Here is a 23,660-nt window from a genome sequence, read left to right as displayed (position 1 = left end):
CAATGCAGCAAGCAGCAGGCGTGGCAGCTGGAGTAGAATGCAGAGAGCTCACATCTGCAGGCACAAAGTGTGAAGCAGAGAAAGCAGACTGAATATGGCAACAGTCTTTAACCTCTCAAAGCTGACCTCTGGGGACTCACTTCCTCCAGCAAGGCCGCATCTGTTAATCCCTTCCAAGGAGCACCACCAGATAAGTGTCCAAATATCTGAGTCTGTGGGGGACATTCTTATTCAGTTACATTAATGACTGTGACATACACATTAGCAGAATTCTCAAGTCATTTGCTTTTAAAAGTAGGTGTATAGATTCAGAGTTTCTTGGAAACAGTAATTTTCTAATAGGAATTTCTCTGACTCTTAAGGGATAAAGTCTTCAGGACTGGTAAATAAGCTACTTAAGGAGAATTTGAGAGAAACACATGGCAGTTCTGGGCTTGTAATGAATACACCATTGAACACCCTCACACCTGCCTGGAGCAAAATTGAAAGCAAAACTCTTCTGTTCGCAGAATTAGTAATTTATTCTCAGGGCCTTTTCCATATGCCCCTAAAACATTTAAATTTTCTTTTTTACTCCTATGACTTAGCTGACAACTTCTGTGTGTCTTTAGCCATATTTCATGTATATAATATGTCATTAATACAAATTTCAGAAAGAGGAACCAAATCAAAGGTCATTTCAAAAACTAAAGAGTCATGTGTGTGGATAAAATATGTTTTAAGTGTTAAAGATTCTTATAAATCTTACCAAAGCTAATTTGACTTTAATGGGGTATTTAATGCTTCATATAATAATCTTTGATATAAACATGCATAATTACCAAAAGCAGTGTAAATATTGTATTAATTTATGAAATGTAATGCAGTGATAGTCTAAGTTGTGGCTAGAAAAATTTGACTTTCTGCCTCTTTTGGTCTAATAATGAGCTTACTAGTTAGTCCCTAAGACTGAAGCTAGAGACGTGTCAGTGTTTGGTAATCCTGGTGTTGTATGGTACAGTTTAGTTCTGCCAGTGTTTTCTGTCCTCTGGCCCCCTCTTCCCTTATCTGCCCTCATGGCTCTGCTCTTGTCTGCCTCTACCCAGTCTGCAGGTCCTCACCCCTCTGCTATCTCCCAGTAAACCTCCTCACACCTGATCTCTTGCATGTAGTAATTTCTCCAGAGCACATCTTGGCATGGGTGTGCAGTAATACCCCCTTGCTGTATTATATTTCAGCCTCATGTATTACATATTTTATCCTGATAATCAGTCCCTTGTGCTGTGTTCTTTTAATGAACTTCTCAGGGGGTGCAGTTTGTATGGCAGGTGTGTTATACTGTGTGTGTTTTCTTGATTGGCTAGTATGACCTAGTTTAAGAGCCATTTTCTGTCAGATGATGAAGGATGTTAGCATTCTGTCCAAACTCCATCCCATCGTTACCTGGCAATAGCCAGGTAGGCCTGATCCACTATAAAAGAGCCTGGTTGCCCCCTCTTTGCTCTCTTGCCCTCTTGGTCTCTTGCTCCTCCCCTGCTCTTTTCCTGCTTCCCTTTTTCTCTTCTCTCATTGCCTTCCCCCCTCTCTCTCCACGTGCCATGGTTGGCCTCTACCTCTCTACTCTACTTCTCTAGTGTCTCTTTCTCTGCCTCTACCACCCTCTTAACTCCCCTCCCCATGCCCTTAATAAAATCTATTCTATACTATACCATCATGTGGCTGGTCCTCAGGGGGAAGGGATGCCTTGGCATGGGCCTGCTGAGGCACCCCATTCTCCCATACCTCACCACATCACCATAGAACATATCCCCTCCTCTCTGTATCTTTCTACAAACACTCCAAAGGGAATATTTTAGTAGATTGTTTAACTAAGTAGTGGTAACAAGTAAGTGACTGTTAATTTGATTTATTGATGTTTTATGCAATGTGAATGTTAAGTGCTGTTATTCAGGAGGGCATGGATTCATTCTCTATAGACCTCACTCAGCCAGTTGAAAGGTTGAAATGTGTTTAAATATGAGGCTTAAACTGTAGGGAGGAAGTTCTCTGGACAGATTGTACTGATAAAGCATCCTGAAAATAATGCATTTGACAAAATTTACTTGGCATTAATCTTTTGTCTTCCGTTAATTGGACATTTGAATTTTCAAATTTCCCATTTCCCTTGATAAATATCAACGAAGAGTACATTATTATATAAAATTGACTTAATTTTTTCTACCCACCACGAGGCAGGGCTGTTGGAGGAAGCAATCTGAGAATGATGACTGGGAAAATGGGTGTGTTTAATGAATAAAGACAGTTACATGTCTAGATAATTATTTTCTTTTTAGTTTATGATATGGTTTCAGGTATGATGTGACTTTATACACCAACTCTGTGTTTTCAGTGTTCATAAACTGTAACCCTTAAAGTTCACTTTACTGTCAAGAATTTTGTCCTGAGGAAGTAGATATTTTGCATAGAACAATTTAACGTATTTCAGTTTATCTCAGCATTGCTGGTAATACTGAGAATTAGGAACATTGCACAAGTATATAGTACATAGTGTCATCTGTTTCTCTGAGCTATGACTCTTAATGTATGTGATTATTAGCACTCTTTAGTCCTTAGCAGTCCTTAGCAGTCTTTAGTCCTTGTTATAGAGACAAAAGCTAGAGCTACATTTTCATTAGTATAGTATTGTACTGTTGTCTCTGTGATGACTGAAACTAACTATTAGGGACAGGTTTGTTGAGTTAAAACTAAGTACTAATCAATCAAAATATTTGCTATGCTTAATGAGGGTAGATCATAATGTTTATAATTACAAGTTTTGCTGGTAAAGTGTTACTTCAGAGTCTATCCTAGTACAGGTTTTAGAGTTATTCTCTAGAAAATGCAAAAATTTCTTCAATGTACCTTGGCAAATTTAATTTCTAGACTTCGGTCACATATACTCTGAGAAACAAAAAATTGTTTAAAAATATCATTGCTTTTTATAATCACTAGTTAAGAAACTCCTTAATTCTCTGTAGCACCTTATTCATGTGGAAGGAAATGAATGAGAAAACAATTGCAGTAATTACTATTTATTTCTTAATATTTGGTCTTATTATTTGGTATGTTTGTTTCCCTCTGGTGTTGGATTTAGAAAATTGTGGTTCTTTTATTATTAGTTTTTTATTAGTATTTATTATTGGCCTTTTTATTAGTCTTTACTAGTATTTATTATTGGTCTTTAATTAGTAGGGAGGGGCTGACCGCACAAAGATCCTTGGCTTTTGTGTTTTTTTGCCCTCTGGATCTTTTGTCTGGCCTATAGCCTTCAGCATGTGTGTTGATATTAGGCAGCCTGCAGTGTAAGCATTTGGGAGAGCTGGTTTGTCTGTCCTGTGCCCTGTTTAGAAGTGTGGTGGGGGGATATTGGAAATTCGAAAGCTGCAGGGGAAGTTTGGCTTGCGGCTGAAATGCCTAGATCAGTCTGCTGTGTCTGTGAAGAAAGCTCTGGAAAGATAGCTGTTGTTGTTCAATTGCTGATCTTCAGCTGTGAATGTTGCTTTTCAGGCAGCATTGATTTTGGGTCCTTGAATTTTTCTCAGGCTCAGGGAACCCCAACTATGCTGTGACATTGGCGCCACCTTGTGGCCCAGCTCAGGGCTGCGTTGTTACCTCTGGTTGTTTAGGATATAGGGGGCTGGATTTTCCTCTCAATTTAGTTCAGTTCTAAGCTGGATATAAGGTGCACGAATTTGTTGCTAAAATTTCCAACCCTTATAGCCCATATAAATGACACATAATCCAAATATTTTAATTATAAGTCATATGTCTTCATTGGCAAAATACTTACTTCCCAATCACTAAGATTTGTGCTTTCTCCCATCCATGTGGTCCATAGTGGCTTCCTCCTCTCCTCTTCCTTCTCTCTTTTTCTTCCTCTACCTGCTCCCCCTTTTGAACCTCCAATCCTACCTTTCCCCTCCACTACCCAATCATAGACTCTAACCTTTGATTGACCAATTAAAATAGAGAGAAGGTTCACATGGCATCACCTAAGTACATGATGGTCTGCTTGTGTGGTCTGACTCTTTAATACAAATCCAAATAGTGTTAGTTATTTAAATGTGTGTTTTACTATATTTCTTACACAGCTGTTTTCCAAATATGCCTTTGTCTAGTCTGCTGTAGCAGCATAGACATGTTTTGTTAACAGTGTATTTTCTTGCCAGTAATACATGCATATTTGTTTGTCAGATATGCTACTATTGATATCTAGAGTCATAATGGTTCAACACTAAAGCTAGCTGTCAGAATTTTGTTTTGGTTTTGAGTCAGGGTTTTCTGTATAGCCCTGACTGTCCTGGAACTCACTTTGTAGACCAGGTTACCCTCGAACTCACAGAGATCTGCCTGCCCTCAGTCTCTGAGTGCTGTGGTTTAAGTCCTGCACCTGGCTTGATTTTTTTTAAATACATCATTTTGTTGACTTCTGGGTGTTTGGTGATACCTAGTAAATTTGCACTTTAAATATATTTAAGTGGATCTTCACTTCCTGCTCAATCCTTTATCTTAACAGGCAAGCTTCCTCTGATTTGGAACAAAATAAAAACAGGCTGGTCTTCCCTTGTACCTGACACAGGTAGGTACTAAAATTGTTTTCTTCAAAACAGTTCTATTTGATGCTTTCATTCTGATGTTCTTACTGGTATTCTAATGATTCCAAACTTCTTAATATAAAAATCCTCTAGGAATGTTAGGTTATATAAGTTACAGTAACTATAACTGAAAACTTTGCTACTATGTTTCCCATTAAACTTAACTGTGGCTACCTCAAAATGTCAGGTCATTTCAGTGCTGTATGCACTGGGATTCCAAGCTTTCCTTCTTCATGGGGACTTTATAAACAGCTGAATTTATGAGCTGTATAAATGTGACATTTTATATTCCGTTCCTAATCTCCTGTGAGAATGATGCTGATTGGTAAGGGTAATTGAGATTTTCTAGAAGGCTGTTTCAATAATGCACTCTTAAAAATTAAAATTGAAATAGAACTGTTGTAAATATGTGGTAAACTTAGGGAGATTGTTTTAACATCTATGTAGATTGTCTCATTTGTGTGTGTGGCTAACACTTGTCATCCCAATCCAACAGGAAGCTGTTTTGTGATAGTTGTTACTTAAACTAGATTCTAGTTCAGTTATTTTGACAAAGGTTTTGGTCTCTTTTTTTTGTGGTCAAAAAGTAGGGTTCAAGATTATATGATAGTACTCTTTATAACTGTGGAAAGGGAGGCATAAAGAGGGAGATGCTAATGGGGTTTTAGAAAGTTGCAGGGTCTTTCTATGTGAATGTTTGTTGCTCTTATGTTATTTGTTTGTATATCTAAATAGGCTTTTAGCCAGTAGTTTGGAATATTTCATAATAATGCCATCTGTTATTTGTTTCTTGGTTTTTTTTTTTTAACCAAAGGTCACTTGATCTTGAAAGCTTTAGAATACTATTATGAGTTAGGTCAATGAATGGGAGTAAATTTTTAAATTTATATGTTGTAAGAAACCATGTGATAGGCATTTTATTTAAATCTTCTGTGCCCCTTAAATATTTAACATTTTTTAGGTTGTTTACCTTCTGTTTCATAGTACTTTGAACAGTAGAATTGTGATTGTTGTTTGCCTTACATATTCAAGGCCCTGAGTTTGATACCTTGTTCTACAAAAGAAAGATCGTGATTAGTGAAATTTACATAGAGAATGGCAAGAGTTTGATTTAGTGTAGCCTGGATCTGAGTCCTTGCTCTGCCACTTTCTGTGACAGGAGCATGCATGGGTGTTTGCCTTTCTTGCCTATTTCCTCTCTGCAAGAGGAACGACAGGAATCAGTGATGCCCAGCATACATCTGCTTAAAAGCAGCAGGGAGAAAGGTTCAGTGCCTTGCACCTAGTGGGACTAGACAATCGCCTCACAGTTAGTACGTGAAGTGGCTCAGTTGTTCGGGAGTAAGTTTTTTATTTTGTTTTGTTTTGTTGTTTAAAGCTGATACGCAAGCATATTCTTTGAAATCAGAACTTCTTATAAGCTTAGAAAGTTCTTAGAGTTTAGATTGTTAGATTTAGGACCTGTACTATTATATTTTGGAACACCATGAGGGGTATTTGTAATAAAATTATTATAAAGTAATATTATCCTAATAGTTGGATTATAATAATCCTTATAAACAATCTCTGGTTTTTCTAAGTCAGTAATTGTCCTTACGAGATAATATTAACTTTCAGCTCCATAAATGCAATAAACGTGCTGCAGAACTAGTAACATCTAATGGTGAAAGAAAAATTCCCTTTGTATGTAGATTTTTGTTTTTTTCTGTGGACTTTTTGAAATATGTCTAATTAGAAGAGTAGTATGATAGCCTAAAAAGTTGGAAATCAAGCAGACTGGAGTTAAATTGCAATTTGGGCATTTATCAGCTGTGGGACTTAAATTACTAGTCTATAAAAGGTGGGGGTAATAGCAATGTTTTCCATAGTGCTGTGAGAATTAATCTATCCCCCTGTAAACCTCTTTGTTTTAATACTTATCAAGAACACTGGGAGGCAGTAGCCATTGTTATTGTTGTTTCATTAAATAAAGTTTGTAGAGTTGTGCAGAATGGAGCTTATTAAAGCTAAGTATGTGAAACTACACATACCAAAATTGTTACAAATAATCAAATTTATCTTGTAAAATTAAATTTTAAAAGAAGACAATTAGAAAATAGAATAAGAAAGAATACCATGGTGTTGTTAGAAGTGATTTAAAATTCTATCAGATAACTAGAGAAACTGAAATTCATCTATTAAGGTGGTATACAGTCCATAGTATATTCTATATTATGTTATGATACCATTCTTCTTGAATGTGATTTCTAAAATTAACTAATCTGTTTTAAATGATAAGTATTAGTTTGGGTTTGAATGTTCTTTTTTCCTTTTAGGCAAATTGAGCTGGCCCAGACAGCAGAGCTCTGTAAGGCATGTTGATATTGATTGCTTCTTTTTCTCAGGGGCTATAAGAAATATAACAGATCTCAAAGGTCTGTATTCTTGTTTGTTTTAAGAAAGTTGATACATATCAATGTGTGTGTGTGTGTGTGTGTGTGTGTGTGTGTGTGTGTGTGTGTGTGTGAATTGAGAACAATGTATTCTTTGGAAAGTATTTTGATTTTTCTTAGTCAAATCTATTCCTTTGTTCAAATTGGCTGGAGCCTATATTCACAAGTGTAGGAAAATTAGAAAACTACTGCTTGGTGTAAGCTGAAATATACAGAGAAGAGTATCTTAAATTGAGGACTGTATTATCTTAAATAGATGAGGATATTTTCTGGATATTTTTCATATCTTTTTATTGTTTGTTAAGGGAAAATTTCTATTATCCTGTGTCTTCAGACTTTCTGTTCTTCTGTTGAAGTAACTCTCCTCTATGAATGTAGGTAAACATACTAATCTTTGGGTTTTGATAATTTTATACTGTAGAGGTGAGTCATCTGGGCAGTCTGCTTTTTTTTTTTTTTAAATGAAATTTTAGGTTTATGTGTGTACTACTTACTAGTATTGAAACATTTATTTAGGATTTTTCCTTAGTTCTTTCTTGACAAGAAAGCTACAATAGTGTTTTCTATTTAAAGTCAGTTTTTCTCTTATGTGAAAATCCTAGAAAATTCTAGATTCCCAACAAGGCTTTATTTTTGTCCTAGGTAGTTGTGACTTAGCTCTGAAAAGTATTATTTTGAATTTGAAAGAATTAGTTTTAGCCTTGGGACAACTTACCTTCTAGTAAATTGTTCTTTTTTCTAGTTTATATGGAGAGGCAAGAAGACTTTCTGTGTTATGTGTTTCTTTGTTCTGAGTCTCCTGCCCTCTAAGCCTGTGGTGTTTTACTTGCACATCAGTTTTACAACATTATTGTTGTCTTGTAATTTTATACAGAAAAGGAAATGATACATTAAAGTAATGTTCTTAACCAAAGCAAAATCTGGGGGTCTGAAATTCACATTTGGTTATATGTTAAACATCAGATTTTCATTGCTGTGCATGAATCTCCAGTTTGTTTCTATTGCTATAAAATTAAAAAAAAATAAAATGGGAGGATAAACGTATTTATATCTGAATTGTAAAAGTCTGTTTATAGTTTTTGTTTTGTTGTCTATTCCTACAATTTGAGCCTGGGATCTGAGTTGTCTGCTTTTCATTGTAAGAAATGAAAAGCCATGGAAAACTGACTCTGCTGATTTTAGATTGAGTCGGTTTACAGAAACATTGCTGGAGCCATGCGTGGTGCATGCTTTTAATCCTAGCAGGTGAACATCAGTGAGTTCCTGGCCAGCGTGGTCTACATAGAGAATTTCAGAAGACCCTGTCTTAAAAAACATTAGGTGATGTTATATGGTAATGCTTTTTAAGATTTAATGCATAAGTGATTAAAGAACAAATATTACATAATTAAAATTGCATGAAAAAATTCCATTACATAACCTTAACATCCTTTTGTACGTAGAGAAACAATGCATTTTTTTTCTCACAGGAAAAACAGTGGCTCTGTCAGCAACTATGGCACAGGAAGGTCACCTTTTCATCGTGGTGCTAACATCCAACTGGAGTGGCAGTATTACCAAAATAAAATCCTGAAAGGAGAAGCAGGTACACATGAGTGTTTAAAAGCCATAGTAACCTCTTGGTGGCTTCTGGATATTGCTGGTGGTGTTGGTACCTTAGAAGTACAAGTAGAATTAGAATAATTAACAATTTGAAGTTGAAGGTTTTAAGGATGCTAGTGACTGTAGAGAGAATATCTTGTGTATTTTACTAAAAGAAAACTACAGCCTATAGGAAAGTGTAGGATACAAGATGAGACATTCAGAAGGCAGAAAGAATTCTGGGATAGAGCCAGGGATGAGATATTTGCCTGGGAAAATGTGATGAGACTGACACATGGTACCTGAGCCCAGGTAAGTAGTCATGTGTCAGAAAGTAGATTTGAGTAAGTGGGTTATAATGCACTATGGCCTAGTCAGAGAAGACTAGCTATAAGGCCAAGATATTTGTAAGTATACATATTTTGAGTCTGAGTTTTATTTCTGGGAGCATGGGGCTGGGAAGAAGACCTAGGTACAAACTTCTACAAGTGACAACTTGAATCACAACAAAATCTAAATCTGAGCAGATGACCAGTGCATAGTTATGTTTTCTGGAATTGGATGATGGTGTTTTCCTGAAACCCAATCTACTGTGTATAAATTTAGATTGGGATTGTAAAGCATGGTGTGAATTGTTTTCGTATTAACTAAATAAGTTATTAGCCATTTGGCTTATGTCACAGTGAAGACACTGAAGTTTGTGTTCTTCAGTATTTTTAAGAATTTAAAGGTAGACACGGTGGTACCTAATCCCAGCCTTTGGGAGATAGCACCAGGAGAACAGTATTTTCAAGGGAAGGCTACAGAGTAGGGAAACCCTGATTTAAGAAAGGACACAACCTCTTTTGGAACCAGAATCTAAATGCCTCATTTGAGTGAACTTGTTTTTTAGAAGAAATATTATCATTGCTGTCTTAGAAAACTAGTCTCTTCACATTCATAAGACCTTTATGTGTTTTTATTACCTTGCATTACAATTTGAAAGAAATTGGGAATCGTTTCTCATTGGTTTCCTTGTGGAATAAACTGTTAAAACCACAAATCTTTAAAAAAAATCATTCTTTTAGAGAAGCATTTACCAGAAGACTGATCTATAGTGCAGTAGAAAGGATCTAGAGTTTGGTTTTATCCAAGTTACTTTGGTTCCCTGTTTTGTCAGATATAAAACACTGGGATTATTTTATAAAAGACCCAGATGAGGCAAAACAAGAGTCTGGGCATCTGGATTTCTTTTCTGGAATTAGTCTTTCTTGATTGTAATCATCTGCTTACACAGTGTATTGGGAAGCATAATTGTAGGCACACATTTATACTTTATATATATAATGAGTTTTTCAAGTTTTCTAAGGCTTTTATTAGCTGTTATCTGTTTTCAGAATATTTTGAGATTTAGTGATTTTTGTCAGTAGATCATGGGGTAACTTTCTTAACTTGTTTAGGCCTTGCTTCATTGTTTATGGTTAGTTTCTTAAGCATACCTTTGTACAAGGTGGCAATGGGGTCTCCCTTTCTGGTCTTCTCTAGCTACCAATACTGCTTCCCCTGCTCCTCCTTCAGAGGAACCATGTGGACTGTTTCCTGTGGCTGCCACTTCTGCTATCCACTGGTCTTGTACAAGCATGTTTAAGTTTAGCGGTGGTAGGGGAGTTGTAGGTGGAGCTGAGTGTCGTTTATCACTCCTATCCTACCATAGCCAAGAGCATCCTTTCAGAGGTGCAGGCAAGGGAGAAGGTGAGGGATAAAACCTATGTCTCTCTGGTCTCCAGCCCTCACACCTTGCTTGAGGTTTCTCTTTGTCCTGGAGGGATGGATAGCTAGTTCCTTCAAGCTGGGAATAACACAGTGTCTTGTGGGCAGAGGTGCTAGTCTGCTCATGGAAGGACCTGGTCCTCGTGTTTCTTGTGCCCCAACCCCAACCCATCTCTGTGTTTCATCCTGGGGCACTGGAGAATTGTGGGAACCTTAGCTTCCTAGGCTTGGTGTCCATCTAGATGGGATGTGTGGATCTCTGGCAGCAAGCACTTTCTCCACTCTCTATATTCCCTCAAAGCGTGATGATAATATGGTACATGTTGGGTAGGGGAAAGGCAATGAGAGGCAATCAGTCTCCCCACCCCCACCCCTGCCTCCTTCTGTCTTGTATTTTGCTATGTTTTTTATTTATTTATTTAATTTAATTTTATTTTTTTTAAAACACTCATTTATTTATTATATGTAAGTACACTGTAGCTATCCTCAGATGCTCCAGAAGAGGGTGTCAGATCTCATTACAGATGGTTGTTGTGAGCCATCATGTGGTTCCTGGGATTTGAACTCAGGACCTTCAGAAGAACAGTCAGTGCTCTTAACCTTTCAGACATCTCTCCAGCCCAGTATGTTACTATGTTGGCCAGATTTCTGCCCATCTGGATCATAATTTCCTCCACCCCAGGTCTACCAGATGTCAAATCTGGACTTTTTTCTTTATTTAAATGAGGTTTAAGTTGGCCATTTTCCTTAACTTTTCTTTTCCTAAGAGGATTGTCAGCTAGTTGCCTGGTTGTTGTGTATATCACTCTTGGTCTCTAGCATTAGGGCAATGGTGAAGTTGGTATTCTGTTCTCCATGTCACCTTGATTCCTAGTTGACAAGTTGTCCTTTTTATTAAAGCCAAAATTTGTTTTTAGTACAGTACTCATGATACAACAGTGAATAATAAGATGGATCAATTTTTTTTTTAGAAAAGTGGACCGATTTTTAATATTTAATAATTATTTATTAACAATTAGAAAATACAACCATTAACCTTTATTTTGTTCCTTCTTTTTTAATAATAAAAACCATAATGAGTTCAAGCAGTTTACTGGCTGTTTTCTTGGTTTTTTTAAAATTTCTTATTAAATTATGGTAGGGTTGACCACGTATCCCTGTCTTACTCAACAGAATAAATTGTATTAATGAGTGTTAAAGTAAGATGGGCCAGCTTTAATTTTTAAAGTCATTACTTTCTTATTACAATAAAAAGTGGTAAAAAAAAATAGATCTTTTCATCTCTCTCTCTCACTATGTCTCTCTGTCTCTGTCTCTCTCTCTCTCTCTCTTCCTTTTGGATGATTGTGTGCTTTTTAAAAAGATTTTTAATATCTGAAGAAAAATAAAATATTTGGCTAGGTTTGTTTTGTTTCATTTCACTTTTTCTTTTGATTTTGCCTTAATAAACATAAGGAGGTTGACCTCTCTCTCCAGCCTTCCTTGTTTTCGAGGGGCCATTATGAGTCGTTAGCCTTCTTATGCTCTGTCCTTTTCCTCTCTTCTTTATCTGTCTATCTCTGTCTGTCTCTGTTTATATGTCTATCTGTCTATCATCTATGTTTTAGCATTTTTATTATGTAGCCTTGGATCTCTTGGTTAATTTTATTTAATCCTCCTGTGAGGGTTGTGCTATAGATCACCCACAAGCACACACAATTTTAAATTTTAATTATTATAATAAAAGGAGATTGACAAGTATCTTTTGTTGGTGGTGGTGGTGAAGATGATGGTGGCAGATGTTGCTGAAGTGGCAGCTCTCTTTTTCTTTTTTCTTCCTATGAAAAGAAAAAAGAAAATATTCGGCTATTTCTATCATTCCTCCAGCTTTCCTGTCTTGTTTGTTTATATTTAATCCTCCAGTGATGGTAGTCCTGTGTGCATGTGCGAGCATACACACACATAGAACACACACACACACACACACACACACATTCATTACACAACATCCAGGGATGGGGGGCAGTCATGGAGAAGGAAGAACTCATTAGGAAGCATTGGCTTAGACATGTGAGAAAGGTGATAGTGAACCAGACTTTGAATGTCAAGCTATTATATTCCTTAAAACTTACAATAACTGTTATAACAAAGAAATATTGAGTTTTTCTCCATCTGTTTCTTTTCACTCCACAGATCATGCTGACCCAGAAAGTGGAGATTTGATTGCTGAGATTAAAGGCTTGAGCCACCATGATTATCTGTAATAAAGTGAGGTGTTAGAGCCTGTGGCCTAGTGAAGTGAACATCGGGGCTGGGCGAGTATGGACTCAGAGATGACCAACTCTGTGTGTGTGTGTTCTTCAGTCTCAGGTTCCTTTTGTTATTTGACCTCTATACAATAGGGTCTGATTACAGGTTACTCTTTACAGGACCGGTGGGTGTAGGTCTGGCCTTAGAGATAACAAACTCAGATCAGGAGATTTACATTTGAGTTAATACAAAGCTCAGAGCTGCCTCAAAGCTGCTCAAAGCTGCAGAGGCTTGAGAGATGCAGTTTTGTCTTGCAGGCCTCACTTAGAGAGTTTCTGGCCAAAAGAACATTTTTAACAGATCCATACAGATGTGGTTCAAAATGAAGTTCAAACTTAGATCTAAAATTTTGGCCTGCCTACTACATACAAAATTATTATAGATTTAAGATTTTCATTAGAAGGTTATTCCTCAAGAAATGGCTTGCTCTTAACATTGGGCGTTTAAATTTTTTAAGAAAATGATTTTCAAAAGGTGTTAAGATAAATATTTTGCCTAAGACACTGCTTTAAGTTCGTCATTTAAGCTTCTGATGTCCTCAAGATAGATGCAAAACAAATACTGAGAGACATAACTTGGAGAAAGCTACCATAAGTATTTGTCAACAGTTGATGATATATGTTCACTTCCATTCCTTAACAAAGAGAACATTAATATAAAATCTCTCCAAATAAGGTTTTGACATCCTCCAATAAAGATTTGATATAATAATAAAAAGTTACAAAATAAAATCATAAAAATATTTTTTAAAAAAAGAATGTTTTAAGAGCATGATAAAATGTTTGTTCCTTATTTTAAACAGCAATCAAATTGATTATTATTAATCATTAATCTATTACATGACAAGACTTTTTGACAAAATTAATAATTGTTATCTAAAAGATAAATTGTTAAAAATTTGCCTCTATACATGTTTTTATATTGTTATAGATTTATACATGCATCCTATAAAAATGCATCTACTATGGGAGTAAAGCTCATATAATTAGATCACATGTTTATTCTTTTGAGTGTCCCCTTGAACTGGGTGCTGTAGCTGTTCTTTTAAAATGTTAAAAATCAAACTTTTGATTTTTTTTGTTTTTTGTTTTTTTGGGGAGGAAAGGTTTTATTCAGCTTACACTTCCACATTGCTGTTCATTACCAAATGAGTCAAGACAAGAGTCCAAATAGGACAGGATTTATTTTTAAATTCGTTATATTCTTTATTTACATTTCAAATGATTTCACCTTTTCTGGCTCCCCACTCCGGAAAGTCCCGTAAGCCCTCTTCCCTCCACCCCTGATCCTTCATCTACTCCTTCCCATTTCCCTGTTCTGGTATTCCCCTATACTGCTGCACTGAGCCTTTCCAGGGCCACTCCTTCCTTCTTCTTGGACATCATTTGATATGTGGATTATGTCTTGGGTATTCAAAATTTCTAGGCTAATAATCCACTTATCAGCGAGTACATACCATGATTGATCTTTGGAGACTGGGTTACCTCTCTTAGTATGATGTTCTCCAGCTCCATCCATTTGTCTAAGAATTGCATGAATTCCCGTAAGCCCCCTTCTCTTCCCCTGTCCTCCCACCCACCCCTTCCCACTTCCCCATTCTGGTTTTGCCGAATACTGCTTCACTGAGTCTTTCCAGAACAAGGGGCCACTCCTCCTTTCTTCTTGTACCTCATTTGATGTGTGGATTATGTTTTGGGTATTCCAGTTTTCTAGGTTAATATCCACTTATTAGTGAGTGCGTACCATGATTCACCTTTTGAGTCTGGGTTACCTCACTTAGTATGATGTTCTCTAGCTCCATCCATTTGCCTAAGAATTTCATGAATTCATTGTTTCTAATGGCTGAATAGTACTCCATTGTGTAGATATACCACATTTTTTGCATCCACTCTTCTGTTGAGGGATACCTGGGTTCTTTCCAGCATCTGGCAATTATAAATAGGACTGCTATGAACATAGTAGAGCATGTATCCTTATTACATGGTGGGGAATCCTCTGGGTATATGCTCAGAAGTGGTATAGCAGGATCTTCTGGAAGTGAGATGCCCAGTTTTCAGAGGAACCGCCAGACTGATTTCCAGAGTGGCTGTACCAATTTGCAACCCCACCAGCAGTGGAGGAGTGTTCCTCTTTCTCCACACCCTCTCCAACTGGGAGTGGGGGGCTAGAAAAGGGGAAATCATTTGAAATGTAAAGAAATTATATCAAATAAAAAAATTAAAAAAAAAGAATTTCATGAATTCATTGTTTCTAATGGCTGAATAGTACTCCATTGTGTAAATATACCACATTTTTTGTATCCATTCCTCTGTTGAGGGACACCTGGGTTCTTTCCAGCTTCTGGCTACTACAAATAGGGCTGCTATGAACATAGTGGAGCATGTGTTCTTATTGCATGCCAGGGAATCCTCTGGGTATATACCCATGAGTGGTATAGCAGGGTCCTCTGGATCTGCCAGCCTGCTGGTCTTGGGGCCTGTGTCCTGCTTGGAGAGCAGCTGAGGGAGAGACTCCCCGTGGCCATATTCACTGCGTGCCTGGGGCAGAAAAGTATAACTAGCTTAAAACTGTATATACATAAAATTATAAAGATTACTGTCATTGTCTATGTATATGCCAATTAAATGAACAATTTAAAGTAAAAGAAAAAAGATCTCTGGGGGTGCAAACCACCAGGGATCTGCCTGCACCCAAGACCTGAGCACATAGGCGGTTCACCTGCCAGCCCGCCGGTCATGGGCCTGTGTCCTGCTTGGAGAACAGCAGAGGGAGAGACTTCCCACAGCCACCTTCAAGGCCTGCCTGGGCAGAAAAGCATCACTAGGTACTGTATTATCCTGAGCTTAAGACCTCTGGGGGTACAAACCTCCAGGGGTGTGCCTGCGCCCAGGACCTGAGAACATTGGTGGTTTATCTGCCAGCCGGTCGTGGGGCCTGTGTCCTATGTAAGAATCAACAGAGGGAGTGACGCCCCCCAGCCCCCGCCACCAGAGCAGTCCAGGAACACCTGGTTCACCCTGACAACCCAAGTATAACATTGCTTGAGGCAGGACAGGATCTGGGAGGTAGGAGCTGATGTAGAGGCCATGGAGGGGTGCTGTTTACAAGCCTACCTACCAGGCTTTCTCAGCCTGCTTTCTTTTTTTTTTTTTTATTCGATATAATTTATTTACATTTCAAATGATTTCCCCTTTTCCAGCCCCCCCTCCCCGAAAGTCCCGTAAGCCCCCTTCTCTTCCCCTGTCCTCCCTCCCACCCCTTCCCAGTTCCCCGTTCTGGTTTTGCCAAATACTGTTTCACTGAGTCTTTCCAGAACCAGGGACCACTCCTGCTTTCTTCTTGTATCTCATTTGATGTGTGGATTATGTTTTGGGTATTCCAGTTTTCTAGGTTAATAACCACTTATTAGTGAGTGCATACCATGATTCACCTTTTGAGTCTGGGTTACCTCACTTAGTATGATGTTCTCTAGCTCCATCCATTTGCCTAAGAATTTCATGAATTCATTGTTTCTAATGGCTGAATAGTACTCCATTGTGTAGATATACCACATTTTTTGCATCCACTCTTCTGTTGAGGGATACCTGGGTTCTTTCCAGCATCTGGCAATTATAAATAGGGCTGCTATGAACATAGTAGAGCATGCATCCTTATTACATGGTGGGGAATCCTCTGGGTATATGCCCAGGAGTGGTATAGCAGGATCTTCTGGAAGTGAGGTGCCCAGTTTTCGGAGGAACCGCCAGACTGATTTCCAGAGTGGTTGTACCAATTTGCAACCCCACCAGCAGTGGGGTAATAATATACATATACTATATGTATATTACTATATTACTATATAGCTACATATATAGCTACATATAGTAATATGTAGTAATATAATATTACTATATTACTATATGTAGCTATATATGTATAATATACATATATAGCTCATGGCTTGCAATTGCTTAACGTTGTTTCTTTTTAATGATAATAATTCTTAACTTTTACAATTATTTATACAAATACAATTCAAAAAATTAACCAGAAATAGACATACGACTATTGACAGCTTTTCAAGCTTTCTAGTTATAACTGTTTTAACATAAGAAACAAAATAAAAAATAAAATTAGTCATTACATATGTTATTTTTAATATTAAATGTTCCAAATCAGATTAAGACAAATATTATAACTGGTTATTATAATCAGTCATTTGAGATGTCTTATTAACAATTTGATATTGGTCATATTACTGAGATTCCTCATAATTCGCGTAGACAAGATATTATAGAACAAGCCCATAGAACTTTGCAATATTTATATAATAAAAGAGGGAAGAATAACATCTCTATATACCATAAAATTTAAAAATTTTTAATGCCAGGGAACTCTAAGTGTAGAGAAGAGGTATGTTTGTGTTCTTTCTACAGGATGCTGAAGGAACATGCTAGCTGCCAGAGTATGCAGATGCTGAGATTTCACCCTGGCTTTCCACCTTGCTCTCCAGCCTTTTGGGGCCCCTCCTGGGTCTTTTGTTTCTTTTGTCATTTGGCCCCTGGGCCTTTAACAGATTAACCAGTTTTGTTAAATCACAGATTGATTCTGCCTTGACAGACGTGGAGGTAGCAACCATCGGCCTTCAGTTCTCTACCCTTGCTGCAGGCAAAGAGCTTTCTTGGTTCCTAAGCAGTAGAAACGTCAATGCCAGAGAGGGTGACCTCCGGCTCCTAATAGTGGCTGAGGGCCATAAGCTGTGGAGTAGCCAATGACGGGAAATATTGTGGTGCCACGAGCCAGATGCACACCGCCTCTTGGCTGCAGGGTGACTCCATGACGGGATTATTGTGAGTCCGCTACCTGGATGCCCGTCACACCCACCAAGGGCCTGATTAAGCCATTGGAGTGGGATGTGATGCCAGGAGTGGATGCAACTTACATAGCCTAAGGCAGAGGCCCTGCCCTACTAGGATCTAAAAGGGCCTAGTTACTGCGGTGATGGATGTGGGGGCAAAACCACATAGCCTAAAACAGGCTCTCCGCCGACCCTCTTTCCATAGCCACCCCCCAACTTAAGAAAGAAAAAAGGAGGAGATGTGGGAAGCCATCCTGAGCTATTTGGACTATTGCTTACTCATGGCCCTAAGGTGGTGGCTGCTAAAATACAAGAACAATTAACTGGAGCCTCTCCCGTGGGCATTGGTTTAGCCATTGCCTCGAGATAACTGCAGAATGGTCCTGCCTGCATCATCACCCGCCGACTCTGGTAATTGCGGTGGAAGGAAGTCCTGAGATAACTGCGGCAGGCTCCAGCCTGTGCAAACACCTGTTGTCTCCACCGGAGGACCCTTATCTATTCCTGCTAAACTGCTAGATTGCCCTTCCTTTCTTTGTCCTTGCCTTGGGGTACGCCCCTCCTGAAAGCCTTAAAACATGTGTACCCCAGAACATTAAACAAGGCTTTGACACAACCCAGAGTGATTTGCCGTTCTTGGTGCTTGGCCTCCCTCCTTCTCTCCCACCTTTTGACCCGCAGGTAGCACCCCTTCGGAACCCTGGAATAACTGACCTGCCGGATGGGTTACACAAAAGCCCTGTGTTTCCCATAATGTGTCTCTGTGATTTGTCATTTATTCACAAAAGCCTGCTGGTTGCCAGACGCTATACTTGGTTCTAGAGACACACAAACACTTGGCCAAGGCTCCTTCCTAGGGAAGCCTATGGCTCAGAGAAGGAACAGTCTATCCTTGATTGCCACAGGATTCTGTCTGTGTCCCTACATACCCACACTATGCCGCAGAAGCAAAAACAGTGGGGGCAGAGCCAGGGGGTTGGTTTCAAATTCTAGTCACAACAAAGCCAAGCCAGGGAGTGTTTTGTTCAAATGACCCAGGTAGATAAACGAGGCCAGCACAGGCCGTCATGACACCACACACCTCTAGAACACCCTAGCTGTGCTAGGAGCCTGTGATGTCACCAGGTATTTTCTTCCCTTCCTTTGCAGATGTTGCTAAGGGCCGGCCAGTTTCCCTGTGATCTCCCTCAGATGACAATCTGCATGCCCTTCCTGCTCTGGTGACACTCTTGCCAGCTCTCTGCACAGCTATGCTCATTTCAAGCCTCACATTGGTTAATTTTACTCTAAAATGTATGCTGTATCTTTTGAAAAGAGCTTTATACCATATGGAGTATTTTGAAATTTACAATGTATGAAGCTTGTAATTTGAGAATTGAAAAACTTTTTTTTAAAAAAAATTACTGCTCATAAGAAGAGGAAATAAGCTCCTCATTCCCTGGAGTCAGTCCATAGAATTCAGAAGGGCTGGCTTTTGTTTTATGTGAAATCTCAGCCATTCATTTATTTATCAGATATCGATAAGATCCTTCACAGTTGCTCTGCATTGTGCTGAGCAACAGGGTGTAAGACAGGCTCATTTCTGGGAATAAGGAAGAGAAGCCCATGCTCAGCTCTAGGATGGGAAGGCTTCTACAAATGTCTTTTATTTTTTGTAACAGAAATGGATTCAAAGGTAGTGGGAATCTATTAAAATGAATTACTAAATCTGCTGTCTACTATATGCAGAGAGAGGATGGCTAAGAGCCTGACACAGTAATTCACAAGCAAGAAGAGGCATTGTTATTTTTATTCAAAATAAACAATGCACCAGGGGGTTGCCTTCAGGGCCATTTGCCTTATGTGTTATTTTGTAACACACCTCTTGGGGTAGCCTAAAAGTCATGACCCTGATATAGCTACATTTATTGTCTATATGACCATTCTCCTGTTGTCAAACCCCAGGTGTGCTCTGAGACTCTGAGACTAAATTTGACAATCCCTTATCAAAAGCTGGATTAAGCTTGGCCGATTGAGCCTGGAATGGGTGGATATCTGCAGTAGAGCCCTTAGCAGCGGTTTTCTTCACTTAGGTGCATTTAAAAGTTCATGACAGAAAACAGCTTATCTAAAGCCATCCTTATCAAGCTTGGACGCTGTTCTCTTGGCCCTGGACAAAAGCCATCCAGAGCCAAGCACAGTGAGAAGACAGACTTCTGGCTTCTAACAAGATCAGAGATCAGGGAGCTGCTGCAATGCCTGGCCCTTTCTATGGACTTCTAGTGATTTTGACATGCATTATCCTTTACAGTCATTTAACTGGGGCTATTCTCCTATAGTACCACTTCACCTGACAACAGAACTCCTTACCTATGACCTTAGGTGTCCTTTGGTAATCAAGTGAACAATTGTGATGATGGTATGAAAACTATTCTACATCAACGGATAACCTTGAGATTGGCCAGAAAAACCAGCTCCAGCATTTTGGACCAAATATAAGTTAGCTTTAAATATTAAATATTGACCAAGGAAAAGACTTTGTTCAGGACCATTTCCTGGAATTTTCCAGCTGAGAACAGCCTCAAAACCATGTGTTGTAGGGGGTTATAAGGACAAACATATAAGACATTATTTTCCCAATTGATTTAGTGATTTTCTAAGAATTATAACTTCCAGCATTCCAGGAAGTTACCTGGTCCCTGGGCAGGTGTGGCATACAGGTTAATTTTCTGCATTATACAACCTGGATTTGTTGTCATCATAATCTCTTCACCACTATCCATTGTTCCTCTAGTAAGTAATGTGATGTTATTCATATATTATAAATGAGGTACTGCATGTCAAGTAATGGGTATAGACAAAATTTCTACTGCTATGATCCATTACTAGCTTAAGTCCATTCTCAATGGATTTAAATGAAATATATATATATATATATGTGTGTGTGTGTGTGTGTGTGTGTGTGTGTGTGTGTGTGTGTGTGTGTTGTGTATAAAATATACCATATTATAATATATGTGTTTTTTTCTATAAATGGATATATATGATCTATTTATGGTATTAAGTGCTTATGTTAAACTGATAAAATGATTTCTATTTGAATAGATGGATATGTTTTAATTGGAAAACACTGGATTTTCTTATATTTATAAGATTCTACACTAATAGGCTAGTTCAATAGTACATATGTAAATCTTTCTGTTTAGGAAAAAAATAAGAGCAGGCTGATTTATTAAGGCAGCCTATTTTGGTAAGTTCAGCTTCTCATTCCTATGAAGCTCTGTGACCTGAACAGGGGCCTATTTCTTTCAACCAGAACACTTGGTGACTTTCCAGATCTAGTAAAAATATTTTAAACATCTATAAATTACAGAGAAACAATGTGGAATTAGGAAGAAATAACAATTCTTTTGAGGAAAGTAGAAGAAAGAACATCTGGAATTTGAAAAGGAATGTGTGGCTGGAATTTCCAAGCCCAATAATCCCTTATAAAAAGAACACACAATCTAGCTATTATAATTATAAGCTGTATGGCTAGACTGGGCCGGAACAAGACGATACTAACTTATTCCCCAGCTATAAGGACCCCTTCCTACTTGTGGTATCTCCTGGCTACATGGTTCTCTCATTGTGCATTCTCCTCCTGTGTCCTCTCTCCTTCCCCTCTAGTCCTCTTTTCCTTCTCTACCTGCCCCCAGTATTGAACCTCCAGTCCTACCTTCCCCTCCACTGCTCAGTCCCAGACTCTATCCTTTATTGACCAGTTAAAATGGGGATAAGATTCATACCTCAGCACTTGTTGGACTGCCAGCCTGGGGCAACAATCCCTCCTGAGGAAGCAAAATTAACATCAGACTGTTAACCAACCCACAGCAGGACTGAACAAAAACGGAGTGTTGTATGGGGGAGTTAGAAAGAGAGTGCAGTGGATGGGCAATTACTGAATGCAGGAGAGGATGGGGGACTTCACAGGACATCTTGGGGCCTAGAGGAGAAACAGAGTCCTGCTGGAGAAGAAAAAAGGAATGAGCAAATGAAGAATGTCAGTGCCTGTAGGCTCCTTGTGGGCAGACAGAGGAGGCAGCCCCATGTGGGTGGAAAACATGGACAGAAAGCAGAACAACCCCTTCCAGAGGACTTGAAGGGCTTTGAACGCAACAGCAAACCCTTGGGATTTCTATCTGTAAGTCATTCTGAGCCTTGGAGTACCATGATTTGTTCTGTCTTTCCCGGGGTCCTGGGAATAGAAGGAAATCATAAAAATAATTAAACTAAAAATTTAAAAATAATTGGAGAGGGAAAGAAAGATAAGTTTAGCCTATTATATAAAGGAGAAGCCATAATAACACCACACCTCCTAATAGTGCCACTCCCTATGGGACAAGCATTTAAACCCATGAGCCTATGAGGGCCATTCTTATTCAAAGCATCACAGTGGATAAGTCTTCTGTCAGGAGCCAGCCCCAGCAGAGGTGTTTCTTTCTTCTTGGTTCTTCTTGAGGCAGCAGAAGGTGGAAGTGCATCAGAGGGGGTAAGACTTTGTCTTAAGGAAAATTTAGAGTTGCTGCATAATAAAAGGGTTACTTATCTAAGTCTAAGTTACTATGCTAATGTAGCTGACCTGCCTTCTGCTTTCCTCTGAAGCTAGAGAGTCTCAGGCACTTAGCACTTCACCCTAAAACAGCAGGAGATTAAGGACAGAATTAGTTGCTAGAGTCTTTTCCCCATTGTTCAGATGCCTCTTGCTTGTCAGTCTAAGGAGGAAGTTAGAAGCAATAAACTTCTATTGAACCAGGAGAAGAGAATAACACTTGCAGAAAGAAAAACTTTTACATAAGTGAATATGCATAATCTCACAGAAATTTATACACAGCTTCAAACATAACAGAGATTTCATTTCCACATTTTCACACAAATTCATACCTACATGCACATCTGATCCCAGCTTGCATACATTCTCACAATTTCACACTAACACAAGTTTACAACAGAGAATGTTTACATGCATATCCATTAGAAGTAATTATCTAGCTAGACATCTATCATTTGTCTTCTCTACAGGTTCATAGAAAGTTTAAAACCATAACACACACACACATGCATACATTCTCACAATCACATACTTACGCACACATCCATACTTACATATGCATATGGAGCAAAAGACCAGCACTGGTGCAGAAAGAACTCACTCATTCTGGATGAAAAATATTTATTGCATTGAGAAGGAAAAAGTTTCACCCTTTTAATGCTATGAATTAAATCCATGTTTGTAAAAAAAAAAAAAAAATAAGTCTAAGCCTGTTTTGTCCTTACCATGGGACCTGTCCTCTCCTATGGCAAGGCGAAGCCTGCCTGCTCCTTCTGTTCTCTGCAACATCTTTTTTTTCTTCTTTCCCTCTGCATCCTGCACATTGTTCTCTTAGTTATTTTATGTTACCTATAGTTTCTAAGTTATTCTACTCTCCATTCTCCTATTCTCCTTCTAATCTTGTTCTCTTATGACTAAAAACTTCTCCTCAGTTCAGTTCTTCTCTCAGCTCTGTTCCTCAAACCTAAATTCTTCTTTTCTCTCTTCTCTTTGTCTTCAGCCCTTAAAACATCTTTCAGAATACATAATCACACGTTACAAAGTTCATCATAAGTTCACACAAAATATCAAATCACCGATTGAAATAAGGAGTTTACAAAAGAGAATGTTTACATGCATATCCATTAGAAGTAATCATCTAGCTAGACATCTATCATTTGTCTTCACTACAGGTTAATAGGAAGTTTAAAACCATGACTAAGTTATAAGTGAAATTTCGTATAGATAAACCCAGTCAATATTTTATCTTCTGTCCTAACACCTATAATAATTCCTAGTTCCCTTTTTATGACCTTTGGTTGTATTACAACCTCTTGGCTCTGTGTAGGAGAATGTCTGGCTGCCATCTAAGAGTACTTAATAAAAGGGCTTAAAAGGGGAGAGTATAGGGGGTTAGGTGAGTGTGGGTAGGCGGCGTGGAGGAAGGTGTCCAGGCGGGCCCTTGCCTGGGCACCTCTGCGCCTGAGGGACCACCCCCCACACACACACACAGGCATAGTATAGAATAGAGTTTATTCAGAGTAGGGGATGGAAGTTAGTGGTAGAGAGAGAGGCAGAGAGAGAGAGAGAGAGAGAGAGAGAGAGAGAGA

At 38.5% G+C, this 23,660-nt stretch overlaps 2 protein-coding genes across 41 annotated transcripts in view; one reads left to right on the top strand and one right to left on the bottom strand.

The window, feature by feature from the left end:
• Positions 1-23,660, bottom strand: part of LOC127696398 (uncharacterized) — an 837,478-nt gene that overhangs the window by 495,135 nt on the left and 318,683 nt on the right. The window lies entirely within an intron of this gene.
• Positions 1-23,660, top strand: part of LOC127696395 (ubiquitin-conjugating enzyme E2 pex4-like) — a 312,120-nt gene that overhangs the window by 89,191 nt on the left and 199,269 nt on the right. For 11 of the 24 annotated variants that reach the window (XM_052199092.1, XM_052199093.1, XM_052199076.1 and 8 more), the window contains exons 4-5: positions 4,535-4,597; positions 6,929-6,965. The exons of 1 other annotated variant lie outside the window; for it this stretch is intronic. In XM_052199092.1, the coding sequence (XP_052055052.1) occupies positions 4,535-4,597; positions 6,929-6,965 (100 nt within the window). Of the gene's footprint in view, positions 1-4,534; positions 4,598-6,928; positions 7,028-8,514; positions 8,631-12,547; positions 12,636-23,660 lie in introns of those variants that run through there. 12 more of the 24 variants (XM_052199090.1, XM_052199091.1, XM_052199088.1 and 9 more) reach the window with 6 other exon arrangements.

This window comes from Apodemus sylvaticus, chromosome 11 (assembly GCF_947179515.1).
Source record: "Apodemus sylvaticus chromosome 11, mApoSyl1.1, whole genome shotgun sequence".
Classification (NCBI taxonomy): Eukaryota; Metazoa; Chordata; class Mammalia; order Rodentia; family Muridae; genus Apodemus; species Apodemus sylvaticus.
This window is presented reverse-complemented; position numbering and strand designations above follow the sequence as displayed.